The sequence below is a fragment of the Octodon degus genome, unplaced genomic scaffold (assembly GCF_000260255.1).
Source record: "Octodon degus isolate 3935 unplaced genomic scaffold, OctDeg1.0 scaffold00067, whole genome shotgun sequence".
Lineage (NCBI taxonomy): Eukaryota > Metazoa > Chordata > Mammalia > Rodentia > Octodontidae > Octodon > Octodon degus.
Genome location: NW_004524643.1, coordinates 9,190,207 through 9,216,750, shown reverse-complemented (window position 1 = coordinate 9,216,750; position 26,544 = coordinate 9,190,207). Strand labels below are relative to the sequence as shown.

Sequence of the window (26,544 nt, the reverse complement as noted above, 5' to 3'; positions counted from 1 at the left end):
TAAGCAACATTAGGTAAACTCAAAGAAAATTTCTGGACAAAATGTGTTTCCATAATAAAATGATAACATATATTTGACTCTATTTTTTTAACCCAGAAATCAGTATTGAAGTAAAAATTAAGAAAGAAAAGAGCATATTGTTTGTTCAATTGTATTCACCTCTGAAAATCAAAGAGTGAGCAATTGGAGAGTTAATATAAAATTTCTATTTCTATTTTTTATCTCCATACTCATAAAAAGTGATCTTATTTTGGGAAAGGCCTGCTACCTGATCAAATACTTAGTGTAATTTGGGAAACTGTGAATTATATATATGATTATAGTTTGAAAACAAACTTTCTACCTTATGTGTATAAATTGTGCATAGCACCTTATAAATATATATTTTTATGAGTCAGTTAAACTAAGTTTAAATTAAGTAAGCTTTTTCTGTGAGTTATTGGTTGGTTTTATTTTAATTTAGCATTTTTCAAAGCACATCAAAGTCTCAGTCCTAACAATAGCAATCCCACAGGGATGTCTGATAGCTACAAACAACACAGAAAGGAAAGGAATTTGGACTGGACTATCAGTATTGCTGATGAAAGGGTAGGGAACAGGGATGGATTTCACAATAGCAGACTCAGGATGGAAGATTCATAGAGGAGATAAAATAGGGTCCAAAAGCCAGAGGACTCAAATCAGCCTGTCCAGGGAAGCTAACATTCCACTATTTGAAAGTCCAAGCCCATCAAGGCCCAGTGGAATTAAACACAGGAGCAAGATCAGAGAGAAAGAGAGAAAGGCTGAGGGTGAGCTTGAGAGAGAGAAAGTGAGTTATTAATGAAAGATGACTACAGACAGCGCTGGTTGTTTATGCTCTGAACAGAAAGGTCAGTAGGGTTTTTATGCATGTTTGGGGCTATTTTAAAGAACAAAAGTGTGATAGATACTTTTATAGGTGAATGCTTTTATTTTTATAAGGACCTTTTTGTATTGCAAAAAAAAGAAAAGAGAAAAAAGAAAAAGAAAAAACAGTCTTCAAATAGATTATAAGGAAAATGTCAGCTACTTTGCTGGGTAAAGTAATTTTGAGAAGACAAAGCATTCAGCAGTCCCATTCTGTATTCATCATTGTGGTTTAAGAGGACAGAATCTGTGGCCAGTCTGGCTGAGTCTGAATCTGAATCTTAAATATAGGAATTAATAACTTATATGTGGGCAACTTATTTTGTAGACCTCAGTTTTCCCATCTTTAAAATTGATATAATAATATGACTGATTTCATAGTACTGTTGTGAGAAATAAACTGACTAGGTCTTCATGTCAAAAAGCAATCACTACTAGGAAGAATGTATGCAGTGTATTATTTGTTGAAACTGTACTTTCGATTTGATTTGAAACTGTCTCATTGCTATATGTTTATCAATAAAACTTTGAAAAGAAAAAAAAAAGAAACTAGAAACCAGTAACAGAGGGAACAAAGTGTCAAAGAAGTAATCACAAATAATTTAGAAAATAACTCAAGACAAATGAAAATTAAAGCACAACCTATGAAGACTAATTCTTCTCAAACTCTTCCAAATTTTTTTTTAATTTCTGAATTTAGTTCAACCTATAATACCATATTTCCAAGAAAAAAGAACCTTTTGCACAAGAAATTTAAATAAAATCATATCAAGATACACACAAAAAAAGCAATCACTATATATTTAAACAATTATTACTGTACAGTGAGCCATATTGAATTAGGTCAAGAATTTTCTTAATTTATATTACACAAATTATAAATACACAGAGGGCATATTCACAGTACTTTTTATGTTTGTAACTGTCTCAAGCCTTCGTTATATCTGGGAGGTTCTCAAATCATGTGAGGCTTACTTCCTAAATTTCTCCACATAACTTCTTCTTGGCTAGCCCTTGACTGTTTTAGCCTACAGACACACTGCACCCAGGGAAGCAGCACACTTGAGTCATGCAAATATTTGAGTGCATTTCTCAGACTTTCATGGGTGTTGTAAATATTGTATCTGGAATGTTAGAGAATGCGAGAGAATGCCAGAGAATTCCGTGGTCTGCATAATCATTGTACAGTATTTGGGCCTGGACCCAGGAGGCCATATGTTGTTTGGGGAGAGGAGAGCTGGGGAATAAGCATTCAGAGGATCTTGTCTGCCAAAGTAGCTGCGTACTTCCTGAGTAACTCCAGGCATGTCACTTAATGTCAAGACCTGTTTTCACATCTAGAAGATGTCAAAGTTCAATTTACTGAATATTTTGGTTGTTTGATTTACTAGCCAAGCTTTTAGCTTTTTAGTTTGTAAACAAAGCCTTACTGTAAAGTTGCATATTTCTTTTCCTTTTTAAAAAAATATAGTTAGGGGCCAGGGAGATAGCTCAGTAGAATAAGCACTTGCCTGGCAAGCACAAGGGCCTGAATTCAATCCCTGATTCTGTCCCCCCAAAAATAAATAAATAAATAAATAAATAGTTGTACATTTCTGAGCCTTACATGATATATGATGCCACAGAGGTTCCTCAGAGCAGTTTTCCTCACTTTTAGAAATTCCCTGACTATGTATTCTAGGTCTGAGGCTGGGCAAGTCACATTTTTCTTAAACTCTAGACTTCATTGGACTAGCAATCAAAAGATTTGGCTTCAAAATCAGTGAAATGTTCTGTGTGGTTGTCAGATTGCTTTCATTCTCAATAGTTTAGTTTTATATTAATGAAATAGAAATAGCACAACTTTTAGTGTTAGGATTAAATAACATATAAGGACTATTAAGACTAGGTATGGTTAATAAGGTCTATTTTTCATACCCCTTTCCTTTGCCTGATTTGGATGGAGAATCTAGAGAAACAAATTCTGTAACACTCAGTGATATTGAAACAAATTCTTTAATACTCAGTGATATTTAATCTAATGTTTAATTGCAGAAAGATATCCATGTTTCTGGAAAAACTACAAATTATTAGTTTTATGTGTAGGTTATGGAGATGTAGCTATCATCTGACTGTCATCATCAAAAAACAGTAATGTAAAGACAGTCTGTCCTATACTGAGGAAGAGATGATTCAGGATACCTTCATTTCCGGACGCAGAAATGATAGACTAATAAAGCACAATGGGCTGAAGGCCCAGCTGTGAAGTTGGGAGCTAGATGGCAGAAGTCCACGGATTGTTCTTGCTCTAGTAGGATCTGAAACATGAATAGACCTCAGTTGATCCAGGAAATAAACTTCCTTTTGAGCCAGGAAGAGGGGAAGCTGAAGGAGAGGTGAGTAGGCCTGTTACAGATAGCAGCATTTGATCTCGTTTTCAAGAGTACCAGGGTCTCCTAGCCTTGCTCTTACATAGCAGATTTTTAAATAAGGTTTGTTTGTGTTTTAAAGAGGAAATTCTCATACATTTAGTGAAAAGAAAAAAGCAAATATTTCAACCCATGAGGAACATTTCTTGTGTAGTGGTCCCTAAGAGAGTCCTGAGAGCACAATTGCTGCATTTATTAAACTTTTTATTTACTGAGAAGTGGACGGTAGCATATGGGAGCAATGACAGTAACTGACTGATGAGAAAACAAAGAAATTCCAGTATTCTGCTGTTTTGAAAAAACTCATTCAGAATTTAGTCATATTGGTTCAGCTGTTGTAACCAAAGACTGATAAGATAATAGAGGTCTTTGTGGTGGTTTTGTACTGAAATCCTTTATCTTTATGATGCACTGGGGCCCTTTAGAGTGGGAAGCTTTTAAAGCTGCTGTTGGATTCAGAACTCAAATTAGCTGCTAGTGTACTGGGACAGGGGTTCCTTTCTCATGCAGTCACCACAGAGTAACTTTTATCAGGGACCTTCTGATAGATTGTTGGTTTCTTCAGCTCACCCTGTTTATTTTTTGTTGACTTTTTGCTGCCCTATTTTGTGACATTTAAAAGAAGGCTGTATCAAAAAAGACCAGCGCTCAATGATGGGCTGAGTGTGTGAAGTGGAGACATCACAGCCCATCTGATGTGTGCAGAGGCTGCGGTGTGAGATGTGGCAGTTTAGCCAGGTTATCTGCGGGCAGAGAAGATCAAATGCAGCTTTCTTTTATGACTCGCATTGTATTTTGGCTTTCTTCTCCAACAATGCCCATTAAAAAAAAATTAGAACTGGCCAGGGAATGGATTCTTAAGAGCTTTTCTTTACAACTTAATTTAAAATCTTTTTGAATTGTTGCCTGAGATCCTTGATTGATGTTGCATGGGAATTACTGTTAGATGCTTTAATCTTTCTAGGATTGATGTAGAAAAGTAATGTCTTCATCAGAACTCTGTTCCAGTGTCATTGCCAGCTTTCCCCATTGCTCCACACACAAACCTATTTTATATAATCCTGCTTCTTGTAATTACATTGTTAAGTTCCATTACATTTATTAAAGTAACTCGTATAGAAGTCTATTAAAGGAGAATGGTTAAGTATATGTTTTATTTAAAATTCCTTCATACATATTTCTAGATAATATCATTTGTTGATATTAGTTTTATTTGGCTTGGTAAACATTGTTTTAATACCATTGCTCTTCATTTACTTAAAAATAAACTATGTAGAGAAATACTAAAAATTTAATTTAACTCTCCTCTTTTTCTCTCTACTGTTGTGCTCTTCTGTATTTTCTCATTAGAACATGTAGTTCTTATCACATAGCACTTATCTACTTTTAGAGAATAGACATTATTAAGAAAGTGATCTGCTTAAAAATTTAATACAGTAAAAATTTGAGGTATGGGAATATTGTAAAAGAGGTCAGGCAAATCTTCACTATAAAATGCTCTGCAAGTGTCTGCCCTGTCCAGAGCTGGAGTCTTCAGTGACTTCCCAATGCTCGGGCTTACTTCTAGCACCACTGATTTTAATTATATATGTTTCTTATGGGCAAAATTAACTGGCAGATTGTGGTGCTAGCTTTTATGAACTGATGTAAAAAGTCTTTGAAATAAATTTAAAGCTTTTTAAAATTTTACCCTTTCATTTTTACATCGGGAATGCAACTCTTTACCTTATTTTACTTAAATTTTCACTTATTTTGTGTTTTCTCTGTGGTTTTGGGCCTCAGGACAGGTAATTACAGTTAGTAAAGTTAAAGAAAATTGTCCACTTTAGTTAATTTTTTCAAGTTCTTCAGATTATTACAAAAAAAGGTTAGAGGGCTGATTCTGAAACTGTTATAATAAAAGATGGTATTTGAAAACTTTCGATGAGAGAAATTGCCATCGTATTTACATTTTGAAAAGTGTTTCCTTATTTATGCACTATTGACTTCCTATTGAGACTCAAAATTTTCAGTATAACTGGTAAAGATTTCAATGGATCAAATTCAGTAAATCTGAAGTCACTGCAATAAAGGCCCCTAAGGAAAAAAAAATGTGTCAATTTTAAAGGTCTTTCCTAACTGAAGACCATTTTGTGATCGAGCCAAAGGTTAATAAAATCAGTAGTGAATGTAGCAATTTTACAGATAAGCTATTCACAACAAGTGTAGTTACTTGAATAAAAAGCTAATTCAGTTCTAAAATGCCACATGCAGGAACAGTGAATAGCTGCTTTTAGGTGCTTTCTGGAGGAGGATAAAATACAGAATCACGGCACTCTTCTCTTCCAGCGTCCCTGGCTGCCTGTAAATTGCTGTGAATGGGGCTGTGGGCTGACAGGCTCTATTAAGACAAACTGCCTTTCTCATCGGAGAGATAAAATAAATCAGGTGTTTAGTCAAATTAAAATACTTCAGCTGGAGCAGGCCCTGGGGAGCACTGATCCACCTGACTAATCGGAGAGAAACTCAAGACAGATGTGGTTTGGGGATAAAGACAACCCCTTGGAACAAAACAAAACAAAACAAAAAACCAAAATAAGAAGACAAAAAGAGAGAGAGAAAGAGAGAGAGAGAGAGAGAGAGAGAGAGAGAGAGAGAGGAGAGAGAGGAAGAAGATGACAAAGAGGAAGACCAACTTCCCTGTGTTAGGAGTTGGATAATAGATACAGTTTATAGTGGAGAGTGTCACGCATACCATGTGTGTGACATTGGATAAAAGCAGACACTCACTTGTAGAGAAGCTGTGTACAGAAGCTTTTCAGCTGGTTGCTTTTTTGCAGTTTATGAAACTACCTCTGTTTTTGTGTAGGAGGGAGAAGGGACTACTTTTTTGGCAGTGCTGTTTTAGAGACTTACTTTACGATTGCCTGAAAGATGTGAAACAGATGATACCAGGCAGCCACTGATGGCCTCCGCTTGGCTGGGCAGATCCTCAGAATCTGATCTCTGTTTTTCCCAAGTTGATTTCATCAGACTTCACAACATGATTTAGCTTGGCATGCCCAACCTGTGGCCTGTCCATTTCTCTTATTGTTCCTCTCATTTTCTTGAATGAAGATGACTTTTCTTGTGCCACATATGAAATGCATACCGGTTTATATACACAATGAAAAACTTCCTTTTAATTTGGTTTTTTTTTTTACTATAAAATGTTAAAGAATGAGTGGCATGAGGCAAGCCCTGGTTGGATGCATGTGTTTAGGATGCTGTCAACTCAGGAGAGTGTTCTAGAATCTTGCTCATTTTTAATATACCCTGACTCTACTGGTTGTACCATCATGTCCCATAGACTATATATTCTTTTGGCAACTTCTGTTTTCAAGTTCATTTACCATGGCAAAGTTTCATGTTTAATTAGAGTATTTCAGGAACTTAAATATCTTGTGTTCTCAGGTTGGTTGGTCAGTGTGATTCAGACTTGATATTATTTTTTTATCACAACAGCATAAATAATTGCTGTTAATTGAAATAGTGAAGTTTAGCACCATACCTCTACTTGCCAGTGTTTAAACTATTGTATCTGAACACGTATAATGGGTACAAAACAGAACAATAGCCCCCCCACACACACTGTAAGCTGTTCTACGGTATAAATTCATTTCTCTTTAGTTTGATTCCCAAGGGCATCGTGGTTTTAGACTTGTTGCATTACTACTCTTCATTCTAACCTCATTTGTTATGTCACTCCTATCTATTCAGAATATATTAGTACTCCTCAAATTTAAGGAGATTGCAACAGCTGCATATGAATGCCCAACTGAAAATTAAGTACTGCTTTCTGCCTTTTCTTCTTATACATGTATCTAAGTACATTGAAAAAAATTATTGAGATGTCACTCAGTGTTTATAATGAAATAATTTGAATGCTATAATTTGTAAAAAGATGCAGTGAAATGGTGTTATTCTATAAATTCAATCTTTGCATCTATAAGTAGTGGAAGTGCCAATGTATTTGTGGATCTTTCAGCTTTATCCTGAACAGAAGAGGCTATGATATCATTTATGTATCACTCTTAGCTTCTGTTTCTTATGTAGAGCAGGAAGAAAAATAAATCAAATATTATTAGAAAGATGCTTTTGACGTGGGACAAGAACAATTGTCCATTTTTCTTTGGGAAGTCTAAACGTCAGATCCAGCTCATTTATTGGCTCTTCACCAAAATATTCTGTGGAAAGTTCTATTAATAAAACATTATAAAATGCTAACTACCCCGATATTCAATCAGTTTTTTCTTAAATCACTTCATATAAGTAGGTAGGACAAGAAAACTACATATAAATTTGAATATTAAATAAATGTATATAATCAAATGCAGATATTATATTTATTTCATAACTTTTTAGTGTAATCCTCATGTAGCAATCATAACAAATCCATTACCCTTGCTTTAATTTTCTTTTTTTTTTTGTATTTGGCACATGGTACAGGGTCTCACTACACAGTGATCCTCTTGTTTTTGGTCTCCCCAGCACTGGGATTAAGGTATGTGCCACCACACCCAGATGCAGTGGCCAGCTCAGCGTGCCTGGGGCAGGGCTGGTGTGGCATGTGGCACAGGGGATTGAACCTTGGTCCCTGAGCTTGCCTAAACAGGTGCTTTGTCTGTTGAGCTATCTTGCCGGCCCTTACCCTTGCTTTAAAAACTTTACTGATTCTGAATTTTCTTAGAATAAATGAGGAAGATCATTAAATATAGTCTGTTCTATAGTGAGAACTTTCCCTACCTTTCCAGCCTCACTTGGTACTCTACTCACCTATATTTTCCTTTTTCAAATTTTATTACCTTTATTCAACTTCTGGAACACAAAGAATCTGCACATCCCCATAACGTGCAGACACACACACACACACACACACACACACACACACAGCCTTTGCCTATAATGTTTTCTTCTTTTGGAAACTCCTTGACTGAGACCTGTATTCAAAGTCTTTTCCTACTTAAGTCATATGCATTCTACTCAACGTATGTTACTTTTTCATTACTGTTGATGAACTTGCATGCTTCAAACCTCGTTAAATCTTGTCTTGTTTTAAATTCTTACAATGTTGTAATTAACATTTATATTTATGATTACTTGATGATATAGCACATGACACATAGTTACCATTCAGGAAATATTTATAGACTTAAAAATGAATGAAATTAGTAAATATATAAATTTCCTGCTTGTCTTTTATGTTCTCATTTCTGTGTGTATAGATTAATTCAGCTGTTCTTTATTTTTGAAGAGATTTTATAATGTCCTTTGTGAGCCTGTTTTTGTATTTCTATAGTATAATATTTCTAGAAAAGTTCTTTCTTTTAACAATCTAGAGTTCCTGTTGGTGCCATGAATACTAATGTTTTTTTAAAATTTATTCTACAATCTGGAAAAAAGCTGCTCAGTTTTTGGTATGGTATTTGTTTCTTTATTGGCGAAATATGCTTTCACTTTCTAACCTTTCACTATCTTTATTTTGATTTTAGGTCATCGCTGAGCTCAGCGATGATGTTTTTAAGGCTTTAAGGGATACAGAGAGTTTTTTTTTTTAAACCTGAGCTGACATTAAGAATCCCCCGGTAGTTCTAAATATTCTAGCTTCTCAGCTGACATCAGTTTTACCCTGTAGGAATCACCCACTAGCAAGTGCTGGCTGGTATCCTCTGAAGATACCTTTTCCCAATGGGGCCACTAAGAAAATAGGGCCACTAATACTTAAAATATTGTTATCTTCTAAGATTGTTTGGTGCTTTCTTAGCAGGACTGAGGAGGGTTTAAAGAAGGTTGGAAGTCTATCCTTCCACGTACACAAAAATTGGCAATCTTTGTCCCCCTTGACAGCTGGTGGAATCTTTCTGAAAAGCTTTCAAATCATAGATCATTTCTTCATAATGAAACCTGTATGGCTCGAATACAGTGGATTGAAATTCTTATCTTATGCTGCAGTAAAATGCTCTAATTTAGATTCACAAAAGGATTCTGTACCCTTTACTTAGTAGAGCTGTGCAATTTGCCCATAAAAAGACTGTTCAGCACCATTAGTGCATACCGTAAGTGTTCAGCGACATCATATTCATTAAACAGCATATCCTTATGCATAACCTTTTCAACCTCAAAATGTATTTTTCCTTTTGAAGAATGACAAATGGCAAAGAAGTAAGAGAGCCCCATAAGCAACACTGTTGCCTTTAAGGATGAACTTGAGAACTTTAGATTTAATCCTTTCTTATCTGAGGCAATTTTTATTGTCTTTGCTGAGTTTATTCCATGACCCCTGACTTCTGAACTTCAAATTTAAGATATAGATCTTTGCACAATAGAAACATGTTGAGGGAAATGATCAAAAGGTCCTTAATAGTTAATATACCTATTCCTACTGTGTCTCAGCTATTGGTATTATCTTAGTTGTGAAAATAGAGGTGATTATGGAACATTAATATGTTTCTAGTTTCTGATCTCTAAATGTCATAGGTTCCTAACTGGGTTAGACAGGGCGAGAGTATGATGAAGAGGGAGTGGAATAGGCAGCTGTTTTTAGTTTTCAGAGCTGGAAGGAGGAATGTGCAAGGATTTTATTGACGACAGTACTGTTTTTGGCAAGAACAGTGATAAAGCATAGCATTCATTTCACTGCGGCCCTGTGGTGGTCTTGGACTCCCAATGGCCTACTATTATTGTCTTAGATCTTGCAGTATCTGGGGGAGTCCCTGCCTAAATTCTGCTTACTTTCTCTGATTTCTTCAGATATTCCTCAAACTTGTGAGATCTGTTCTTGCTTCCATTTTAGGTACACCTGAGAGCCTGGCAGAGAAAGAACGGCAGCTCTCCACGATGATTACCCAGCTGATCAGTTTACGGGAGCAGCTCCTGGCAGCGCACGACGAACAGAAAAAACTGGCAGCCTCACAAATTGAGAAACAACGGCAGCAAATGGACCTTGCTCGCCAACAGCAAGAACAGGTGAGCCCTGCAAAAGGAGCTGATGAGCAGGAGATGTGGAATGTGCCAACCTCAGCGAGTAATCACATTGATTGCTTTATTTGTTACAAGCATTCTTTAAAAAAATAAATAAAAAATTATCGAGAAGGAAGGACAAAGCAGAAAGAAAAGAAAGAGAAAGGGAGGAAGAAAAAAATAGAAGAAGAAAAAGAGAAAGACTGAAAATCTAGAGTCTTGAAAACTGAGGAGGTCGCAGAGGACAAAGAAAGGCAGCATGATAATTAGGCATACCTGAAATGACAGATTGTTCTAGAAAGTTTTGATTTATTTAATTATTCAGGGCCATTAATTTACATAGGGATTACAGCTAATCCCAGTATAGTATAAGAGAAATGACCTCTTTGGCCCTTACTTTCCTCATCCAGAAAAAGTTGTGTTCCAGAAAAACATTGGTTTTTTTTTTTTTAAATGTATAGGTCCAGTAATTTTCTCTAAGCTGAACAACAGAGTTCCACATCTTGGTCTTCCTCCCACCAGATATCCCAGTTTTATATTTGTTTTCCAGGGTAATTATTAATATGCTACCCCTTCTACTTACAAGTGTTGTCTTGGTTTGGGTGATAATTTCTCTGGTCATTATAGCACAGGTAAATCATTGAAAACAGCACATGGTTTCTAAAAGATTTTGACTTGATTGACTCAGAAGTAAGAAAGAAGAAAAAAGAGCAAATTATAATTGTGTATCTTTAAAAAAATAAAGCATTTTCCCAAATGTTTTTCTTGTCTCATGGAGTATATTAATCTAACAACAATGATCCTATGCAGTAGTCCCTGATACTTTAGATCAGACAGACTCAAATTAATGTGCAGTTTTTAGAAATCTGACATTATTACTGGAATTATCTTTTCAGTTAAATGTATTTTATAGGGGTATATAGAGCAATATATGCTCTGTTGATTTTAATGAGTTGTGACGTCTGGTATTTTATGTGCTTGAATATTTGCCCACATGTAGGAATATGGACTTAGCCCCTAATGGAAAATAACATAAAGGAACACTGTAAAAAATCAGAAGTTAGAATGTCATTTAGCCATCCAGAGATGACACAGTAATTAACTATTGACACTTGTGAATAAGCTAGCACAAATTAATCTTGACACATTTGCAGACGAGTGATATCTTACAGTGAACACTTTGTAATTATATTTCAAAATGAAAATTAAATGACACTTAAAACTAGGTTGTCATGCTCAATGAAGCGAGCATGTAGCTCAACCGATTGGCAAATAAAACTCAGAATTTGAGCCACATGGTGCTTATGTACCATACTTCACTGTGTCAAACCCATACATCTAGAGTGGTTGATAGTAATTGCACCGTGGTGTTGGGATGCATTTCTATGCAGCACTTTATCATTTAGGAGGGACCATCAATATTAGAGGCCTAGTGTGGTTTCACTAGTTTGCTAAGAGGAAATAAATATTCACAGGGTCCTGCATATATACCTACAGCTGCAGAATGAGTTGTCCATTTCTGGTTTGAGGGTGACCAGCAGAGTGGGTCATTCCCCCCTGATTAAATGCTCATTTTGCCCACTAAATGTTCTATTTTGTAAACAGTGGTCCCATTTATCAAACCATATTAAATTTTATATTCAGCTTTATCATGTCTTCCAGTATAAGCCCGTTATCATCAGAAATTAAAAGCAACAATTTGGGAGCAGATTGCTATGTTGTCATTTTTATGCTGAAGGAAATGACTTGGGCATTTCCTCCTGTACTGGGCCACAGCATCAAAAAGTCTCAGGAAGAATGCAAGCAAGGCCTGGGACTAATCTCCACTCACTTGGTTTTCTATCAAGTCCATTCTAGAATTTTAGCTTTTGGGAATTTAAAAAAAAAATAGGAGAAAAATTGCTGCCTAGAAAGCACTATTAAACCAAAGTGACCAAGTATTGTTTGGTCACTTTTCTCTCCTGTTCTATAGGTAGTCAATGAACATGTGTCTATTTAGTAGCATTTTCCTGGACTTCAAAGTGTAACAGCTCTGTTTCTCAGGCAGTAAGCATTCTGGGGCCTACTTATGCTCTGTAGACATCTGTGGACATCATTATCCTAAAGATATGACGGACAGATCCAATCCTCAATAGGGCTTGCATTAAATGGTTAATACATCTTTTTGTAGAAAAGATAACATACTAAGATCTTCAGTTTAATTGTTGGGTGAAGTAAGGATGTGTGGATCCTGTATATTACCTTCAAAAGAATAAATGTATAAATGGTAAATTATGGCTCAGTTCAACAACAGCAAAAATTTAAAGAGTTTTTTACTTCACATTATTTTTTGTGCTCCTTGAAAATATATGTAGGTGTATGTTACAAAAATCTTTCCATCAGAAAAGATTTTACCAAAGTAAATCATATAAAGTTATAAAAAGCTTTTTCCTTTTTTGCTTCCAGATTTCCCTTTTATGCCCCAATTAAACTCTTTAGACAAATATGACTAGAGTTTGCTTGTCTTCATCCTACAAAGACGGACTGTCTCATATCCCCTGATTTCCCCACTGACCAGTGAAGACTTAGGTAAATTGCTCACAAATGTAATACAACAGGGGTATTTTTCACATGCAGCTAAAGCAGAGAGATGGCCCCATTCAAAGCTTTTTCCCTGCAACTTTTACATTTAAAACTCTTTCACACAGAGGTGCAATAAAGCATTCTTGTAATATCAGGAGAGATACTTGAGGTGATGGCAAAGGTGTAAGCATTTCATTTTAACTTAATGAAACTTTATTTCTAATAGATTGCAAGACAACAGCAGCAACTTCTGCAACAGCAGCACAAAATTAATCTCCTGCAGCAACAGATCCAGGTCAGTGTATTTTATTATCCTCATCTGATTATACTTAAATACTTTCCTCCATGGAAATAGAATCTGAATCTAAAATGCTGCAAATAGAACCCTGTCTTATAAACAGTAGTAACAGGGCTGTTGTTCAAGAATGCTGTACACCACTGTACAAGTGGATATAAGAAATATTGACTAGGTTGGGGTTGAAGTATTCTTCTCTAAGATGATATATAAGCACAAAACCCATATTTTTCCCCTTCTGTCACCTACCCAATCTAACCAGGTTAAGACATTCTGATGCTTAAGGGAGCATTCTGATGCTACTTTTATTGCCCCCCAACTGCTTTCTGTTTTGTGTTTTAGTATGTCATGGTGTTATGGAGAGGAGCTAACTTTTATTTACATGTTAATACTCACTGGGCCAATTGTGAGAAGAATTGAGAAAGGGCTGCTGAGAGTTCACTTGTTCCTTAGCAAGTATTTAACTGTATCCCTTCTAGATGCTGAGGGGAATATGAAGATTAGTGAATGTCTGTCTTCAAGGAGCTTACAGTCTGGAAAGGAAAACTTGTTCCTGGATAGTTATAGCTTTATTTACAGAGTTCCTTTTTTATTTGGCTGTGCAAAAATTGTAGATCGTAATTACAGTGCTCTGATCAGGGAAGGTGACGGTCTGATTTCAGTAATTTCCTTTAGGTACTTAGTGATTCATTCAACTAATAGTTATTCAAGAATGGGAAGTGGTTTCAATTTCTGAATAGGATCGTAGATATGTGAGTTTTAGAAAGTGCTAGAATAAGAAATGGGGTATCTGGTGATTAATATTCAGGAATGTTGGTTCCAGAGTTATACTTTACCTACCATAAACTATGCTTCTCTTGGTTACTGTAGATATTGTCTAAATTATGAGGACTATGATTTGATGTAGTTGAGCCAGAATATATATTTGGAATTTTTATTAATTATTCTTAGTTTCAAGGTCAATGTGAAACACTTTGTGTGTGAGGAAGTACCTTTGTATTTGAAGATGTATCTGGACCTAATTTGGCTTTTTCCTCTGTTGATTTCACTAGAAAATTACAGCCAATGTTTTTATTTTGATTCCATATTCTTTCTTAAATATGTATGTTTCCAAATCAAATCCCAATATAGATGAAGTTGAATGTCTTTGGCACTTATGATGGTCAGTCTTTACAGTTAAATCTTGGAATAATTTCTCATCATGATAGACCTTTTACAATTCATGCTGAGATTCTTAATTAAATAACTGTCCAGGTGTTACCTTCTTCTGGCCTTATTAAAAATTTCACTGAATTTCCTACTGCTAAGGTCAAGATGCTTAGCCTGTGGTTTCCCACATTTTCCCCCAATCCCTCTCTAAGAACTCGGTTAGGCGTTAAATTACATGATCATTTAGTTCTCTCATTTTCTCCTATTTGTAAGGCAAGAATAGAAGACCCCAGATGTTTATATATCAGTTTATTATTGTTTTTACTACATCTCACTTCTTATTTATTTTTAATATGTTTCACTTAGTTCAAAGTTGTTCTGTCTTATTTGATGCTTCTCCATGGGTCTGAAGAATTTAGATGAATGGCAATAGTTTACAATATTGTTATGAAATATTACTAGTATTTATTATATATGATTTTATATTTATAACTTAACTGTATTCAACTGATGTTTTAGGAAATTATGGAATGTGATTTTTAAGATATTCATCTGAATATTCAATTTAAGGAAGGAATAATTTTTAAGCTTTATGATAGACGTTTATTTGGTTTTAACTATTGTAGAACTTTCTATCATTTATATTTTCAAAATTTATGCTGATCAGCAGTTGGACTTAGTAACATACAAAGTATAAAGGTATAGAGCTATTTAGTGTCAGACTTACATTCATTTTAAGAAATAAAACTGTTTAGAATAAAAATGTCTGTTTTAAAAAATTGAAGGAAGAAGACCCACATTTACAGTTCACTCTGTCCTAAGTAGCTATCTTGTGACTTATGTTGTCAGTACTTATCTTCTCAGTATGTGATCATCCAAAGACCTTTATAAACCCTAAAAATCACACCTTACACTGAACTTATTTATCTATGACACTTACAAAGAAGGATTTTATATTAAGAATTTTAGTTGTTTCATTTTAAGAGTAATAGGCTCACTATATTTTCAAATATAGATTTTGATAAGTCACACATGGATCAAATTTAACAGAAACATCCATGTTGAGCTAATTTAAATATACATTGTAAATAACATATAAGGCTTAACAAATGCATCAAACATCTTTTAATCATAAAAAGAGACATTCTCCCATTGGAAAACCAAACAGGAGAAAGAATAAAACAAAATGATTCAAAATGAAACTTGCCTTTTCTTCTAAAAGCAAATAAAGAGAATTTGAGGATGTTCCTTTTATCATCTTGATTCCTAGAAGCTATTAGTTAACATGATCAGCAGAAATAAGCCATGGCAAGTGCTGTGGGATCCCAGCAGAGTATCAGATGTTTATATTCAGGACTATTCTAAACAAAAAAGGGGATACAAAGGAAGGACCATTTTGTATCTGTATGTGCAGAATAGTTAGGATAGATATACAGCTACTTTCGCTTCATTCAACGAGAAGAAAAATTTGTACTAATAGTATTTGGACAGGATATTCTGTCTGCATCTTGTACTATGGATAACCACTAAGACGATAACAATGTATAATGTATTAATTATTGAAACTGTCCTATTAATCAGTTTTGAAACTGTCTCATTGATACTTGTTTCTCAATAAAATAAAATAGCTTAGAATACTGACTTCTAAATTAGTAATTATGGCTTGCAGTTTCCAAACTTTAACAGAAAGAAAGGGCACAGTTTCTAACCTCTTGTAACAACTGCACATAAACACATTTTGGTCTGTTATAAATGGTAAAGATAAAAACCTGAATGATTTACGCAGATTATAAAACCAAATCTTCCACTATAATTAGGAAAAAAATCATGATTAATATTATATTGTAAAAATTCCCATGCTTATTTTGTAGTTATTCAAAACATACATGTGTAGTCAAAAACAATTTCATTTATATTTTTATTGCTTGAATGAAATTTTAAACATAATTTTGCCTTGGTAAATCCTGACTAAACTTTAAAAGAGATACAGACCATGTAAGCGTTGTTGAAAAGTGTGATGAATGATTTTATGAATCGCTATTATATTTTTGATGAGCCATTTTTTACCATTTAAAAATCAGGATCATAATTTTAAATGATTATTAAAATATTTTAATAATTTTAGCAAATCTTTTAGGAGGTTGTTTGCTTAGTGAATTTAAATCCTTTGAAGAAAATGGTGATTCCTCTAATTCGTTACATATTAAATAATTCTCCTGATGTGGAACCCAAAAATTATATCTTTTTAAGATTTCCAGGATAGAGATTCCAGTTTTATTAAGTCTCTATGAAGCAAAACTAATAGGTCATGGGATATGGATCCTTGGCATTGGCGGTAGTTAGCAGATAACTGCTTCCATAATTTTACCTTCCCAATCCCACCCATGGCACTGTAGCATCTTAGCTGTCTTTTAATACATTATATTTTTAAGCTAACTGATAAATAAAATTAACTTTTAATCCACATGATAGTTATACACAGATCAAATCATGTTTATAGTACTCTAATCAACTATTAAATGAGCCTATTTTAAGCAAAAGAAAATATTTTATTGTGATGTATTGATCTGTTCAAATATTTATCCATCTCACCTCATTTGGCCAGACTGTGGTTTTGAAGTTGGAGAATGTACTCATGAACACAATGTATCACATTCTTTGGTTTCTATAGCAGATTAGGAGAATACATTCAATAATGTCATTTTATAGCTATAACATGATCTCTGCAAAAGGTTTCATCATTAAAATATCTCTATGAGAATGGTTTCTAGGGGTAAATAGTATTATACAATTATTTAGATGCTTCTCAGACCTCAAATGTAAAGTTATTCAAGTTTCTTGTATGTTGTGCCTATCAGGCAATATTATTACCTCATGTGATTGGCTGAAAAATAGTCTCAATAATGGACTGATTGGTTGGCATTTTATGAACATTTTGCTGGGGCCAATGATTTTGTCATTTTGTATACATACACATTTTTGTGTATAATTTTGAGAGTTGAAATTATTTTCTTTATATTTAATATACAATATTTATTGCTTTCCCCTCCTCATGTCTTGCTGGATGGCAAATTCAGCCTATAAAAATATCTGAACTGACTTCTGTTGCTGTTTCTTGCTATACTCTGTCTTATTGAAAACTTTCTTATAAATGCTGTACTACATGCTGCTTGCTTACTTTTTTGTTTCATTAAAGCTTCATTTTGTTCTTAAGAATCCATGAGTAGTTTTCCTGCACAGTGTTTTTCTAGTTTGATTATAATATATTAATGTGTGCTGTGGGCATATATTGTGCGTCTCTGTGTTCTCCACGTGTTAGAACATTATAAAATGTTTTCCTCTCTTCTTGTGTGGAAGCCACAAAGATGGTTAATATTATAAGCAAGAAAGTGATTGTCTTTAAACAATTAAATAGAGTAACTTGGGATGTATTCTCATCTTTTAAGGACATAAACCTTGCCTTTTGTTGCCTTCAGTGTGATTAACTACAGGCATTTTAGGTATCTACTCAGCAGAATAAAGGACTACCTTTTTATGTGAAGTAGTTGGGAGATCAGAAATAATTACTTTTCACATTAGCCTTCATGGCCTGCCTGACCTGGTTAATTAATTTTTTGCTAGCATAATAATAATAGATATATATTTGAACATATGCCTCATCGTTAAGTGTCTAATTGACCTCTAATTTTAAGAGCTGGACCTTCCATTTATTGTCTTTCCAAGATGGTTGGAGCACACAACGAATACACTGAGAATAGTTGGGGGCAGACTTTCAGTCTCTTGCAGTTTCTCTGTCTTAGTTTGTATCCCTTTGCTAATTGTATTTAGCATTGATAAACAAAAGGCAATTGCAGTGATCCTGTTTGGGATCTTGTACTTGTTGGTTTGTGTGTGTGTGTGTGTGTGTGTGTGTGTGTGTGTGTGTGTGTCTTATTGATCAGGTGATGGAATGCCTCCCAAAAGCCTTGGAAAAGGACCAAATAAACCTATTGAAAGTAATTTGATATTTCTATTGGCACTGTACATGTATCTGGTACTCTTTTGCAATGAAATGAGTGTTATAAACAAAGCTTAGAAGTCTAGGATTAGCCCCCAGCTTTAGCAAGCCCTTAAAGTATTTTGTAATTCTATCTTCAATCATGAATTAGCCAGGAAAAACAGACCCCCTCTCTTCTCTTTATTTCTCTGCTGTGTGCTGTTTTTAATTGCCCACAGGCAAGCTGTTGAGATCTTCTTTGGAAGTTTAAAATGAAGATAAAAATGCAAATCTAATTATTTCTTTTATGTAATCTAATTAACTTTTTAAGTAATGATAGATGTTCTATAGCCTGCTTCAAACATTTTAATAGTAAAATTTCTGGATTATAAAGAATAGGTAAAGCTACTGTAATTTATGAATAGCAATGGCTGTAACAGCTAAAATTACAAATTCTTGTTATGGATTAAAACTCCACATTAATCATGCTATATTGTTTAAGTTCGAAGGGAGCTATAAATAAGTAAAGACCTGACCAGATCCTATGAGCTACTGTATATAAATTAATCAGCTATCTACCTGTTCTCAGCATATGGTCTTACTCAGCAGACCAAAATCTGAAGGTGAATGTCAGTGCTTTTCATGTGTTTTCAGCTTTTTCAACCTGTCTATCTGACCTTCCATCCTTTATCTTCTTTTATATATTTTATGAGGTTTTTGCTGTACAACTCAGACTAGTAGTGATCCTCCTGTTTTCAACCTCTCCAGCACTGGGATTACAGGTGTGCCCCACCGTGCCTGGTCTCAGTAGCCAGCTCAGCGCACCTGGTGGCAGGTCTGATGTGTGCTGGGGATTGAACCCTGGTACTTGTGCATACCTAAGCAGGCACTTAGTCCACTGTGCTATCTTGCTGACCCTTATTTTATCTTCTTGTACTCATTTCTCAGATACTAGTCCTTAGGTCTCTTCTAAACCATGATGCTAAAAATTCAGGCAAACCAGTCTATGCTACTTTCTGGAATTAAAGTAGAAGAGTACTGTGCCTTTTCTGAGGCAAATGAGGTCAGTAGAAGGGGCAGGTGGTCTGGATGGTACTAGCATATGACAGTACACAACATAGACTCAATCTTTCAGGGACAATTTGTCTTCTGTTTGCTTCTTGATTATTTCTATTACTTTGAAGGTTCAGTTTAGAAATAGTCTTTAAATACCCTTCTAATCTCTCTCTGTGTGTGTGTGTGTGTGTGTGTGTGTGTGTGTGTCTGTCTGTCTGTCTGTCTGAGAGAGAGAGGTGGGGGAGAGAGGAGAGAAAAGAGGAGAGGACAGGAGAGGACAGAAGAGGAGAAGAGAAGAGAAGAGAGGAGAGGAGAGGAGAGGAGAGGAGAGGAGAGGAGAGGAGAGGAGAAGAGAAGAGAAGAGAAGAGAAGAGAAGAGAAGAGAAGAGAAGAGAAGAGAAGGAAAGAGAAGCTGGTTTGTCCATGAATGGAGAGTCAGATTTATCAGAAACTTGGAAATGGTCAATGGAGAATTAGGCAAAGCTGCCTGGAGATTGTACGAAAGGGAGTGTGGCATTTTATCCTAGAAAAACAGGGTCAAATTTTCACCTTTCACATTAAAATGGTCTTTGGTATTAGATCGATAGTGCTTGTGAAATTAGAAGGATAGTAAATGAACCCTTCCAATGTATTTTATAGCTTTTTAAACACAGATGACGTTATGTGATGTAGCAGTACAAAATGCAAAAGTTCTTCTTGTTTAAAATAAAGTTGTTCATATAAATCTTATGTACACCATCTCCTGTAAGTCAAGCATTTGCTTAGCTTTTTTGAATTATGTCTATACTTAGAATTTAAGAAGTTAAACAGTATGCATACCAGACTTGAGAAATGGGAAATAAAAATTGATATACTGTGTGACACTTGATACAGCACAGGGAAATATCTTTTAAATGTTGAGGGATGTACTGACATAACCATTTTTAATTCACATATACTAACTTCCACTCAAAGTTATTAATGTTACAGCCAGATATTTTTACTTGTTCAAAATAAAAGAAAATAAATGATGCAAAAGGTGCAATGCCTCCTGTGAGACAGTGAATTAATTTTCTCCACCATACAGTCCATTAAGAAAATTTAAAGTTCTAATATTTGCAAGGAAAGTTAAGGAATTTACAGGTTAGAATAAAAATAGCATACCATCCTCAGTCAGGTTAAGGTCCTGACTTCTGTTACACGTTTTGTTTTAATGTATTTGGTACAAGGTCTCACTATGCAGCTTGGACTCATAGTGATCCTCCTGTTTTCAGCCTTGTTACAAATAAATTTTACTGGAGAACTTTAGCTTAGAACATTCAGAGATGAATTTTCTGTAGTAGCTGGGGTCAGTGCAGATGGAAAGGACTCTCAGTTGAGTGGCTGGCTGCTTCTCAAACAAGTTGACAAGGTGAACTTGTCACCTTGAACTAAGAACTCCAGCAGCCTAAGCTGGTTGTGTTCTATAGTATCATTCCCACTGTCTCTGCTTTATACATTCTTTAGTTGTCTTAGGAAGTTTTAATTGAGTGACTAATAACTGTTATCTCATTTAAGAAGTTGTGATGATGTCAAGAATGTAGTTTCCCAAATGGAAAAGCATTTTGTATGCACTGGTATTCAGTAAAGCTTGTACATAAAAATTAGCAGATGTTTCTGAACCTGGATGTGGCTGAAGTCATTTGTAGATAATTAGCGCACTGGAGGAGTCATCTAATTGAATGGGGCCTGAGGATGCTCGAACTTGAAACCTCCACAAGAAAAGAAGGACTCCACCTGCTGATGCAGATATTCATTTATCCCAAAGTGTTCCCCACTCCATTCTGTGGCTGTACGCGCCTCCTTCCTCTAGACTTGTATTTGGGGAAGAAGATGATGAGAAAGAAAATACACACGAGCAGGAAATTTAAGAAGAGGAAAACTTTAGAAAAGGAAAAAAACCTTTTCTTTACATGATTCTGTTTAATATTTTGTAATACTTTGTGCACGTTCAGGCTTCTTTTTCTTCTGAAGATAAGACGGAATGAACAGATGATGAGGTGACCGGATATTCTTTTGAAAAGCCTTTGGTACCAGCAAAACTATTAGGCTCTAGCCAGAAGCTGGTCTGAGAATGTCAGGTAGATCAGGAAACAAACAGGCACAAATGATAAACACAAATGTTGGAACAATTGATGGGGGAATTCTAGGCCATTCCTGGACTACCTGTCATGCAAGGCTAGAAACTAGGGCTTCTCAAGTTGGCACACACATGACAGCTATATTTCTGTTAAGATTTTCTGTTTTAACTCTAATGTGGATTGTCAGAGCCACTGGTTCCTGAGAGGACCCATTCAGTGGACTCCATGCAGGGTGGACATATATCCTGAGAACTCTAGAACCCCTGTGGGTCCCTTGTGAGAGAGAGTTCAGATTATAGTGCCTGATAGAAAAAAATAATCTGAGCTCTGTATTTAGGACCTTGGCTTCCATATTGATCCAATAACTTACCATCAGTAGCATTGAATATTAACTGTAGGGACCCTGATTTGAATTATACTGTATACACCAAGTGATTATGAATGTAATTTTAAGGCAAATGCCTTCAAGTAGTAGAATTATAATTAAACTTTTTGTTTTAGTTTTCTAAACAAAATTTTTAACACATACTGTGCTTATATAAGAAAAAATTTGTTTTAAAAAATTTAGATGTAAAAGAACCCTGATTTTATTTTATTTTATTTTGTATTTTAGGGAAGATTCTACAGTGTTCAGGGTCTCACTACTAGATCGGACTTGTAGTGATCTGCCTATTTACAATCTCCCAAGAGCTGAGATTGCAGGCATGCGCCACCACACCTGGTTCCAATTGCCCTCTCAGCGCCCCCCCCCACCCCCCCGGGGGCAGGGCTGGCATGGCAGACCCAGGGATTGAACTCCTAGGCGCTTTAATTCGCTGAGCTATTTGGCCAGCCTGAACCCTGATTTTAATATTAATAAAATCATCAAATTTATCATATAGTCATGTGATGAAGTGCCATGGACTCATAAAATATTTGCAAGTAGTTTTTAATAATTTGGGATAATGTTATGACATTAAATGGAGAATCCTAGAACACAGTAATGTAAATGCAGTATGATTTTTATATTCATTTAAAAAATTTTTATATATGTATTTGGTACAGCTTGGACTTGTAGTGATTTTCCTCTTTTCAGATTCCCCAGCGCTGGGATTACAGGCCTGCACAACATGCCCAGTCTCGATGGCTGGTTCGGCATGCTCGGGGAGGGGCTGGCCCAGCTTGTGGTGCCTAGGATCAAACTCCCATTCCTGAACTTGCCTAAGCAGATGCTTAGTCTGCTGAGCTATCTTTCCAGCCTTGCAGTATGATTTTAACTACAAAAAATACTCATTAAGAAAAAGTCCAGAAGAAAATGTAGTGCTTTCATAAATAACATTATTATTCCACTTTCTAGAAGGAATGGGCATCTATCCTTGTGATCACCCTTGAATTGAGTATAATCACTAAATCTTAGGATTTGAATGTCACACTTGATTTCTTTCTGTTTAAATTGAGCTTGTAGTTAAAAATCAAAAACAAGTCTGAAGATATCTGGAAAAATATGCAAGTATAGATTCTCCCAGTACTTTCAATCTATTTTGCTGGTATCTATGTCTGTTTCTAACTCTTAGTCATTCTCCCGACCAAGTGAATTAATTCAATAGACTTACATGTTCTCCTTAGTTTAAAGAGGCCATAATTTCAAGTCCAGGAGGAGGAAGAGGTATGGAGAAGACTACTGATCTGCCCTCAATAGGACTATGTTCTCTTCCCCTTTGCGGAAGGTATTTGGCCTGAATGTGAGGACAACATAGCATTACAGCAGTGAGAAATTAGAGCAATGAGAGAAAGAAGCCTGGATTTGGACTTGGGATGTCCACACCTAGTGTTTGTTCTAGCGCTAATTGCATGTCCTCCAGCAAGTGAGTTTCATGTCATGTATCTAGAGTAAGGATTCTAAAGACTATTGGAGAATTGACCTCTGATTCTATATGATAGGAATGGGCCTTTAGAAAGAAGACAGCAGTGATTTTTCTTTTTATTTTGATCCTGGGAATTGAACTCAGAGCCTTTGCCTTGAGTTCCATTTCCAGCCATATATTTGTTCTGGTATTATACCCAGTGCCCTGGTAAAACAAGTATTCCCATTGATGAAGCTTTGAGGCAAATGTTAAATTTGGTACAGGATAAACTGTGTCCATGTAGGAGCACTGTTTTCATTTCAGACCATCAAAGGGTTTGAGCTTACAAGGTCCACTTTGTGTTTCCTTTGTGAAATCTTGTGATGGTTTGTAGTACTTGCCACATAAGATGATGGCTTTGGTGGAGTTTTAGAAAATACATTTAGGAAGATGGCGTATAAATGCTTGCTTTCGGGATAGAAACAATTTTTTGCAGCCAATGACAAGCTTTTAGTTTTTTATATAATGGAAAGGGTGACACAAACTTAATATTAGTGTTGCAAGTAAAATATTATAATTTTGGAAAAATCCATGTAGCGTTTCTAAGAATTAATTGCAGGAAATTACAACATATCCTATTGAAGTATTATGTCAGTGGCACATACAGCATATAACACCTTTCCCTGGTCACTCTTGTTTTCATTATGTGTTGCATTTTCATTTGAGAGGAGATGTGTTAAATGGCTAGAACACTCTCCAACTGTGGGGGTAGTGCTGAGCATGTTTCAGACTGCCTGAAAGCAGTTAGGCTACAAATGGGAGACTTCTTGGTTAGGCTTCCCAGAGGTAGGCTTGCTGCTTAAAGAATAATGTTGGTGTGGCTATTCTTTTGACCATTTCCTCATTTCAACTAGTTAAGTTTCATCTTCTAGTCCTAATAAATTTTCCAACTGCAATTTATTTATTGGGCTGTAAGATAAAAAAATGAGAAAATTTCATTTCTGATGTGTGGTAGAACTTAATATGGTTTTCAAATTTCTTCCCATTTTGTTTGAAGTAAATAGGGTAATTACTCACTAAAATTCTAATATCTTTCAGGGCTTTAGGGATGAATCTAAAACAGAACTATGTAATGTTTTATTTAAGCAAATCCATGTTCTTATTAGGCAGTTCACCTTAATGTCATTTTTATAAGTAAACTGTTTTATTTCTTCCAAGAGTTATTTAATTAATTTTGTTGTACTACCACATTCTGACATCTGCCTTGTTAAGGCCTGCAGGATCTGATTTGTGGTTTAAAAATTAAAATAATTTGTTATTTGAAAAATGATAAATCATTTGGGAATGATACATAAATATGAATGGGAAAGAGTCTGAGATACACTTCTCTTCCATTTTTCCCTGTAGGCTGACTCACATGTGTATTTGTCTGTGTTCCCATAAAGTGTGCCAGTTGTATGTACAGTTTCTAAGTATGAATGAAACTCCCTGTGAATAAACTGCTGCCCTGTTAGCTTCTTGACTGTTTATGGTCCCCAGTTATCGCAGGGCTTTACCACATGGCTGAGTCTGGTTTTACTTATCAAATCCAGATCTCCTTTTCTTTGCCCCTGATGAGTAGGGTGAAGTTCCTGGGCCACCAGCTACTTATTTTGAGGTTCATGGCATCTTGAGAACTGAAGCTGTCAGCCCTGGAACACCCAGTGTTTCTGTGAAAAGATTAACATTGCTAAATAGTCCTTGGTAAGTTTTCTGTGCATGCAGCACAGGTAAAACAGGCATTTTACTCAAGGATCTACTTTTTTTTCTATTCATATTAACAATGTAAGGTAACATGAAATGGAAAAATATTAGAGTCATTGTAAAGTATCTTAATTCTTCAACTTAAAAAATAATTAAAATATAAGTTACCAGAAAAATAGTACCATTATAATTAAATAGAAAAGCTATTGTCAACATTTTAAAGTTGTGATAGATGCAGTGACAAACTTTTTAAAATATTTCATGCACTTTTGTAATATTCAATGTTTCACACAAACATTAACCAAAAGAAAGGCTGCAGTATCCATAAAAAAAGAAAAGCTAGAGTACATGTGCCAAGAATTGCTAGTTCACTTGAAAAAATACTTTAGTTTTGACCCTCATATTCATTCTTATATAATTCTAAATAATATTTTGCAGATATTAATTTTAAAAATTATGGACAAATGATTATTCTCTCATAGACCTCTTCTACTTTGGATGAGAGTAGATCTCAACTGGAAGGCAATTAAAGTCTGTGTGGTAATCTTTCACTGTAACCTCCATGTTTTTCCCAATGGAAGGAGTAGGTGAGGTATAAGAGCGGGGACAACATGGAGATATCCATAAAGGGTGATATGGGCTTTTCTCAAAAGGCCATTTTATTTTCTTTGGCTATGAGAATGTGAGGAACATATTTGGTTGGGTTTACAAGGAGGCCATTTCACTTCCCAAATGAAAAGATCTGGTTGTCACTGGAGTCTCCACCCTGAGAGAACACATTGCCCTGGTGCTCCAAAGGGACAAATGTATTGAATTTGTTGACCCCAAAAGGTGGGTTTAAAAGTAGCTGGGAGATCAACTTGCAATCCACAAAATGAGCCTTCCTGTCATTGAGTATAAAACATGGGAAAGAAATCTAAGGGGAAGTGGCCTTTCGTGAACACTGGTAATATGTGAAGACAGTCTCACTTCTCACTATCTTTTTGACTAAAGAAGTCTTACTCCATTCTGAAAAAAAAGAACAGCATTTTAATTTTTTAAAACTGACTAACTTTAAGTTGTAAAAGAAAGAGAAAACAGTCTGAACAACATTTGCAGTGTTATGTGTCAAGCAAAGCAGACAAACTGATTTATAGAGTTTCATACATGTTCTGCTAAGGGTAGGCATTGCTAACAGAATGAGTGGCAGCCTCTGGGAGCTGAGCAGGCCCCAGGGATGAGGCTTTGTTCCTCTAGTCTTGACAGGCATGTGTCTCTGTTAAACAAGGGCTTAATTTCTCTCATATGTGAATGATTTCCAAGCCCACAAAGGCAGCCAGAACCTGGGCTATTTAAAAGAGCAAGCACAGGAAGAAGCATTCTTTAAAAAAAGAGAGAAAAAAACAAACAAAAATTCAAGACAGGATAATTAATAGTGGGTTAACAATGGTTAATACATTGTGTGTTGTTATCTTTAAATTAGTTTCTCAGAGTACAAGATATCAGCTTTCAATTGTCCAAACAATATTAGCAAAAACTTTCTTTTCAGTGAACTAAGAGAAATTAGTATATCTTAACACACATACAC

The 26,544-nt window shown here is 35.3% G+C and overlaps 1 protein-coding gene across 22 annotated transcripts in view; it reads left to right on the top strand.

Annotated features, from left to right (window-relative positions):
* Sox6 (SRY-box 6) overlaps positions 1 to 26,544 on the top strand; it is a 689,373-nt gene that overhangs the window by 471,270 nt on the left and 191,559 nt on the right. For all 22 annotated transcript variants that reach the window (XM_004634909.2, XM_023719279.1, XM_023719289.1 and 19 more), the window contains 2 exons: positions 10,108 to 10,280; positions 13,063 to 13,131. In XM_004634909.2, coding sequence (XP_004634966.1) covers positions 10,108 to 10,280; positions 13,063 to 13,131 — 242 coding nt within the window. The remainder of the gene's footprint in view (positions 1 to 10,107; positions 10,281 to 13,062; positions 13,132 to 26,544) is intronic.